The sequence below is a fragment of the Brassica oleracea genome, chromosome C2 (assembly GCF_000695525.1).
Source record: "Brassica oleracea var. oleracea cultivar TO1000 chromosome C2, BOL, whole genome shotgun sequence".
Taxonomy (NCBI): Eukaryota; Viridiplantae; Streptophyta; class Magnoliopsida; order Brassicales; family Brassicaceae; genus Brassica; species Brassica oleracea.
In genome coordinates this window covers 552,306-560,511 of record NC_027749.1, presented here as the reverse complement: position 1 = coordinate 560,511, position 8,206 = coordinate 552,306, and the positions used below count along the sequence as shown (strand labels likewise).

Genomic DNA, 8,206 nt, shown 5'->3' with positions numbered 1-8,206 from the left:
CTTGAGTGCTCTCATTGCTAGTCATGCTTTGTCTCTTCATCAATATTCGCTTCAGATTTAAGTGAAGTCTTCTTACTGATGAAAGACAAAGGTTACCGATGAAGTTAGTGCAGATTCGGATAAACCGTAGTTTCTTCATGAATCGTTTTGGCAAGGCTATGCAACTTCCTCTGCTAAAGCTTCTTACGGGGTTTCACATCTGGCGGCGTCAATACAAAGCTTCTTTGGATCGACGACGATAAAGAGAACGATCTGATTGGAAGAGAGGCCGGTGGTTCTTTGTCCGACGGTGCTTAGCGGTGTAGAATTCTTCAGATGTTTGATGTTAGCTGAATTATAAAATATTTAGGCGACAAATATATGTTTGTTAACAAAGGATGTTTAGTTGCAAGAAGCTGAAGAAAAGTCACAGAGGATGATAAACACCTTAAGTTACAAGAGTTTGAAAAGCCAAAGCTCAACAAGTGTTTTGATAAAAAAAAAACATTTATAAACTAGCATTTGAATTTCTTTGGGAGCTTATCGAGTGGTGTTGATTTAAGTAAGAAGAGCCTTGCTGCTCGAGCTTGCAAAGTCCCTCCACATTTCATTCGACGTGACTGAAGCTCAATCTTGAGTCTCACCGTCCCCAAAGCCTGAAACCACAATAGGTGGAATACAATAAAGGAGAGTTGCAATATACTATTATGTCTAATTAATTACATTACCTCCAACTCTTGTGGTGAATTGAAGTCATCAAAGTTGGTAATGCGGATGTTGGATAGTTCGTCAAGGTCTCCCTGTTCCAATAGGCTTGTCGAAAGCCAAACCGAGCTTACAGATCTAAGTATGAACTCTGAGGCGACCTCCTTATCAGGAGATGCTAAGATAACATTGTAGCCTCTAGGTTCCAAATAGGAAAGAGTAAGCAAAAACTCAGGTTCTACGGGCTTTAGGATTACCAAGAAATCGATTCCTTTAACATTGTCCACTCCACACAAAATGATATCCCACATCATCTTATAATCTCTCGCAGTTTTACCACCTGCAGGAACTATATAATATGTCCACACAAATATAAGTTTTAGTTTTTCTAAAAAAAAAAAAAAAAAAAAAAAAAGTAAGTTTTGACTTTAACCTACCCGGAATGAGGTCGATTCCGGCATCCCGATACTTCTTAGCAAACAATTCATCACTGAACGTTTCCTTGTCATAATAAGCCTTGATTGACAACAATCCATCATAACCCTTTTTCTCAAGAGATTTTTTTATATTCGCACAAACCAACCCAGGATTCAGACTTTCAGGGATTGGGCAATCCTTCAAGCACCAGAAGACCACTGTACATGAAATCTAAACATATCAATACAAATTCAAATCATATCTAATCTAGACAAAGAAAAAACATCTCTTACCAACGCTTTTTCCCGACATGGTTTTGAGACTTAGAAAAGTAAATTAAGAGTGTATTCTTAATTATACCCGTCGGGTGAGATGAGTCAGACCAAGTGGGCCACAAACTTTTCAAGCCTAAACGAAGAATGTTTCGGAAGCCCAATCAAATTCTTCTTCCGATACAATTCAGTAACGGAAGGGATCCCCAATGTACCACCGTACCCAGGCCCGGCCCTGTAAAACTTTTTTTTTTTTAAAAGGCTGAAAACCTTTGATAAAGTGGTTATGACCATCTGATAGTACACATGATCCAATTTTTTAAACGAAATGATTGAGGTCGTGATTAAGCGCAGTGGGCTCACTTCTGATAAAGTGGATCCCACGGATCCAATGTCTTATATTACTCGATATGATCACATGTATTGAATTCTAATGTTAATTATCATATACTACTCTTTTACAAACAATGCTGTGGATTTTAACTTTCATATTATTTACAACTGTAATGAAATAATAGAGAGACAACAAATTAATTAAAGACGTCGTCAATTAAAAGTGTTTTCTGTACATCCTGCACCAATGAATGAATGCTTGGAGGAACCATGCCATTTGATCAAGATATATACATAAATATAATGTATTGTAATACATATTTTGATGACGTCTATTGTAAGATTATTATTTGTAATCTGGCATGTAAGACATTTAATATATATAAAAACTAAAATATTTATATATATTACATATCGTTTTCTCATATTTATCCATAATTTTTAGCCCAAGATAAGCCCCAACCGAACAGACAATGATTCAAAGATCTGAGAATGACACTGATATTCATATGGCGACACATTACCCGGAATTAATTTTGAACTTTCTTCCAAGAGATTCAGACCCAAAAATATAAAAATAAAAATAAAGATATATAGAACGGTACATGAATAAAATACCGGACATGATAACATTGATGATCATATGTATTGTATAAATAATTATGTACCCGCATCATTAACCTTATCGCACACTCATATACTTCCACTTTCACTTACAGCTTCCGAGTCCCTGTCCTCTTCTTTAGAAAAATCTCTCTCTAGTCTGATAAATGGAGAAGGGATTTAAATTAGTAGACAGGATGTGCATACAAGGTTTACACACGAAAAGATACAAGCAAAAATAAATTATTTGATAATGTTATATCGTATGTTTAGGTCATCATAGGATCATCAACCTTGTCATTAATTAATAGGATTATCAAACTGCATATGTTTTAGTCACTATTCCTCGGATCATAAGTATACTTATGTTCTCCAACTAAATGCCATAAATATATTAATGAGTAATCAAGTAAGGTAGAGAGCATCTTACTCTGTCCTCCAACATGAGCGCCGGCGGATCCAGCGGCGGAGGTTTTATGGTGGATGAACGGTCGCTTGCCATGTAAAGTCTCTGGTGGAGGTCTAGAGTTATGTGTCTCCGGACCCCTGTAATCGATCTCGTACACATCCGAATTCGTGTTCTCAGTATATTTGAAGGTACTACCGATAGCGAAGCAAGGCGCAACAAGGAGAAGGTACGTAAGGAGGATCACGACGATCGACTTCATTTTTAACTGTTTATAAATAGTTATGAACTTTTGAGTGTTTTTTCTTTCTTTCTTTCTTTCTTTCTCAGATCTTATGCTCTTTTCAAATGAATCCAATCAATGGTTTTGTTTTGAATGGTAGTATTTCGGATACATGATGGCCTGATTTATAATAGAATGGACTTGAAAACCCACGTGTCATGTTTTCATTTTATATTTTATTGGAAAAATGTCATAACTTGTATTTTTTTCTTTCTTATTTTCCAATTATTCTGTTTTCCCCGTAAACTTCATTAGATTTGTTTGCTAAAAAATAACTTAAGTAGTTGTATATATATGTGTGTGTGAATTAAATTTACATAAAAGATTTGTATCAACTACTTCAAATGCTTGTTCAGTGTCATCCTGCCCTGACTTCTGACTGTGTCCGTATACATAGGCAATGAATTATGGACGGTGAAAAAAAGAAGCTGACGTTATAAATTAATTTTCACGTCCATATATATTAATATGGAGAATAGAATAAAGATAGAAACAAGAAAAGACAAGTTCATGTGGGCAAGACAATGTTAGCTTTCAATCTCATGGCTTCCAAGCTGAACTCGTGTTCCAATCTATTCATTCTATTTCTGTTGCATTTAGTGAACTATACCTTAGCAATATTCGATGATGGCCTCTAATAGTTTTTTTTTACTATATACTGTATTATAAGACCATTGCATATTGAAAAAAACACCTTTTTCTGTATCAACAGTAATTAACGTTGAACGTATAAACTAACCAAACCATTGATTTCATCGTTGGAAAATTGGTATGTTCATTTCATGCACAATTAACTTATATGCAGAAATACATATTTAAGAATACGTACATATAAACATTATTAATTGATTGGAGATATGGCTGGTATGAAGTTGATATAAATTATTGAGATTATTTGCTCAAAATTAATGAAAAAAATAAATAAATGAGAAGATGTTAATGTTAATGCTTCATATATCCCCACTTCTTACAACTGTACATCTCTGTACTCTCTACCTTTCCATTTATTTCAAGTCGGCCCCCCCCCCCCAAGTATATCAAGACTACCAATATTGTTAATCTCCTCATTAACATATGTGTTCAGAATGAAATATATACCAATGCCATGTATTTATTTACAATATATGCAAGCAGAGAGTGAGTAGCTTCATGAATTCGAGTAACTGAATAAAATAGCAGACCTGAACTTTTCTCCCGTTTTTCTTTGGTTTCACGTCTATGCATGTATATATGATAAAGTGACACTTATATTTTGTAAAAGCAGGATAATATATGTTACTAAATATTTTGCTAGTCGGTTATACATTATTCAAAGAAGCTATGTATAAACATATACACACAAGAAAAATAAAGTAATATTTGTGTTATAATACTATCTGATTTTGTAGAAAGTAGATGCGTAGAAAATTGACCAAAAAGAAAACACTATACCCTTGTGTACGAAAGTTGACTCCAGAAACCATCAAACATCCATATACATATAGCTTTTAAGTTTTTATTATATCGTCAAATTGAAATATATTTTATATAACTCAAGTACATCCGTACGTTAATGTATATGTTTGACGATTGGAGATTTATAATTCAAAAGGAAAACCCTTGACTTCATCAGAAATGGACAATTTAAGTTGTTTTTGCATGTTCAAGATGGACATTTAGTTTTTTTTTGGGTGCAAATGTTAAGATTTATACCAATTTTCTCATTGTAACATTTAGTTCATACTAGGTAACAGATGGACGAGATTAAGTAAACATCCAAACCGAACAGTCGAAACGAAAAGCCAATCACTTCACACATATTCTTAGCTCAGTTTGGTTTCATAAAATGGAATTCTAAGGAAATCACAAATCAAAAAAGTTGAATAAAAAAAATTAGGTGAGAGGGTGTCTCTGTATTGGGGGATGCCCAATTGAAGTATTTTTGTATTATACACATTTAAAGATGTGTATGTGTTAGAACTCCATAAATGATTCTGTCTAAAATCTTAGTGGTTCGTCTTCATAAAACCATAAATTGTAATGGGTCCATATTTATCTCTACAGCTATATCATGGCTGTGTTTGCTTAGGCGTCTCCTTTCATTTTCACACCCACCCAATCCTTTTCCTCGATAACTCTTTTATGTTTTCTTGTATTTTCTGTCACGTAGTGGTAGTCTGAAGTTACAGGTTGGGTCTTCGATATTGGTCCCAAGAAGTTAACTAAAGGCCTTACAATATGTAAGTCCATCTATAAGTTGGGCCTGAAGATGCTTTGTTGTTAAAGCTAGAAGAAGCTTTACTTGGACTTTTTTGAATATAGGAAAAATGCTATATTTTGTTTCTTTTTAAAAAGCACATTAGAGACTTCCTATTTTAAAATTTTGTTTTATTTTGCAAGAAAAAAAAATAAGTTTGTAATTGTAAAATGTTTTGATTGATATGTAGAAACTCTAAAAAGTTATGTTTTGTTTGAGTGCTGGAATTAAGTGGGATATGAATAAAGTGAAAATAAACATAGGTAACATTTTTTGGGTCATAAAACACACACACAGAATATAAAATTAGAAATTTGATAGGATATTTGTAAATGCATTGTTAACATTTTGTTGTAGCAGATGTAGCTAAGCCTTACGCTATATGTATGGATACAAATCAACTTTACAATTGGTTTCATATACAAATAAATCACAAGTGCATAAACAACTTTATACTAACACAGTCACATTTATCCTAATCAGTGAAAGCTAACGATTAATTAAAGAATTAGTCAAGTGGAGTGACTAATCACGTGACAGACCAAAACCCTGCCTAACCTTCTTCTTCATCCAGAAGCACACCATCTTCTCCCCGATCCTCGCCGGGGCCGATTTGCTCCTTGTCAGCTCCCGCCGCCGCACAATCCCTAACTCATCCCCGCCAATGTTCGCTTCCGGCTCGTTAACCCCGTTCATTTTCCCGGTGGCTCCGACGGCAACTTCCGATCTAACATTTCGCTCCCTTTCCTTTCGCGATTCTGCTTCTCGTTCGTTATTTTCTTCCCAGAATCTGAAAGCCAGCGAAGACGAACTGTACGGCGCGGATCTGCTTCTCGTCAGCAAAAGAGCGTTTATCGGCGGCGTTGCGGAGGAAGCCGGCGACGCGATTTTGAAATTTTCTTCTTCCTCTTCGTCTTCGTTTAGCTCTACAACTTCTACGGATGATGATTCCGTTACGGGGCGATGAAATTGACTCACCGGAGAGTCTTTCTCTTTCTCTTTCTCGTCGCTCTTCGGTTTCTGGCGAGAACACGGAAACGTGAACAGTTTCCATTTGGGCCAAAACGACGACGATTTGATTTTCCCCGCGAGACCGTTGCGGATCCACTCGCATCGTTTTCGGGTCGGGTTTTCGCGAGACTCGGGTTTAATTTTGGGCTTCGATCGCTTGACTCGGACCTGACCCATGCAAGTGACTTTCGGAGACGACGGCTCTTGACTCACCGCGGCCGCCGCAGATTTGTTCCGGCGGACGAAGAGAGGGCTCGCGCGGGACCTTCCTTTGCTTCTCCCTCTGCTCCCGCCGTTGCTGTTGCTCTTCAAGAACCCCATGAAAGGCGGCGGATACTTCTCGACCTGACCCGGACTCGAAACGGGTCTCCGGGTAATCATCATCGTCTCTTCTCCCTTGCTTGCGTTTCTATCTCTCCTCCCACTGAGTTCAGCTTCGTTTTGTCTGCACTCGGTGACTTTTTTCCGTTTTTATTTTTACTTTTCAGCACTTAATGTTTTGTTTTACATTTCTTTTTTAGTTTCGTTTTTAGGTTCTTTATGACTCATGAGCTCACTTTAATATTACTTATGATTTACTTCTTAATCTGTTGTAGCACTTACTTATTCAGACAAACAATTTCGATTAACTTCTTAATTCACTTTTCTTCTCTTTTGAATATTTTGTGGTTCTCTAACCATTAGAGATAAGTAAGTACATTGAACCACACAACCTATTATTACTACTATATTCTTTTAATCTTCTTCTGCATCTTTGACTACTTTGGAAGGAATCTTCAGAAATTTTAAAATCTAAATTTGGTTGTGTTGTTTTGTTGAGTATCCAAAAAAAATTACCTTTTTGCTTCTTAAAATCTGATAATGTACGTTCAACCAGAAAAAAATCAACTTACTACGTCATTTATATAGAATCACAAATAATTTATCAAATGAATGGTGACGTAACATTTTTCATCTTTCAGTACGACGTTATTGAAACATTTGTGAATTTTATCATTCACACCAAGAGATTTTTTAGGGAGAGTTCAAAGCAAATTATAAAAATTACATTTCAATTTTATGATATTTCACAAATTCGGAATTTGAAGTTTTTGTTATTGCTTTTTTTAAAACAAGAACTAAACACAGACAAACAAATATGGATGAGAACAGAAAACTGGACCCAATTTCGGGAAAATAGCAATTTATTGGCCAAGAGATCACTAGAGGTTGATGGTCTAAAAGCAGAATCGACGATTAAATGTATTTAGGACATACGAAGTAAGAATTTGACGTAGCTTTTGATGTTATGATTTGGAGATGACTAAAAACATAAAGCGAAAATCTTTTTGGACTATAAAAACATCACATGGATTTTAAGAAAATTTTAAAAATATGACAATATTATTTTAATACATAGTTGCATCCTGCACTAATATATAATAATGTTCAAAGAGGTTTGAAGTCTTTTTTATTTCCATTTTTCAAGAAAGTAGCAATTTTATAGGGTTATTCCACCGATTTCGAGAGTATTATGAAGTTTTACTAAATTAATCGACAAAGAAATTATAACGATTCTCATATACCATGAAAGAGAGTTTAACATATATTAATACAAATGTAGAATGTAGTTAGAAATTTTAAAACAACACTAAAGATTATATGTTTCAATATATAAAGCATTTACCAATTTCATTATTTTCGTAGGGGTTAACACATAGATTTTGAGTAAATTTCGAAAAATATGACAATATTGTTTTAATGTATAGTTGCATCCTACACTAACATATAATGATGTTCGAAGAGGTTTGAAGTCTTTGCTAAAGAAAATAACAATTTTATAGTTAATTATTCAACATATTTTGAGAGTATTATGAAGTTTTACTAAATTAATTTATAAAAAATTATAACGATTCTCATATACCATGAAAGAGAGTTTAACATACATTAATACAAATGTAGAATGTTGTTAGAAATTTTAT

General features: G+C 34.6%; 2 protein-coding genes across 3 annotated transcripts; both read right to left on the bottom strand.

Annotated features, from left to right (window-relative positions):
* Positions 1–325: 325 nt before the first annotated feature.
* Positions 326–3,111, bottom strand: LOC106327580. 2 transcript variants are annotated; one of them, XM_013765747.1, is made up of 5 exons: positions 2,740–3,111; positions 1,395–2,469; positions 1,122–1,319; positions 942–1,033; positions 326–635 (listed from the first exon to the last, which is right to left on the bottom strand). In XM_013765747.1, the coding sequence occupies exons 2-5, from the start codon at positions 1,411–1,413 to the stop codon at positions 495–497; spliced, it is 450 nt and encodes a 149-aa protein (XP_013621201.1). In that variant the 5' UTR covers positions 1,414–2,469; positions 2,740–3,111; the 3' UTR covers positions 326–494. The 2 variants fall into 2 exon arrangements, with proteins under 2 accessions (XP_013621201.1, XP_013621200.1); XM_013765746.1 differs by having other exon boundaries at positions 708–1,033; positions 2,740–3,110.
* Positions 3,112–5,575: 2,464 nt separating this feature from the next.
* LOC106327579 lies at positions 5,576–6,789 on the bottom strand. The gene has a single exon (XM_013765745.1). It carries the CDS (start codon positions 6,627–6,629, stop codon positions 5,760–5,762), a length of 870 nt encoding a protein of 289 aa, XP_013621199.1. The 5' UTR covers positions 6,630–6,789; the 3' UTR covers positions 5,576–5,759.
* Positions 6,790–8,206: the final 1,417 nt, after the last annotated feature.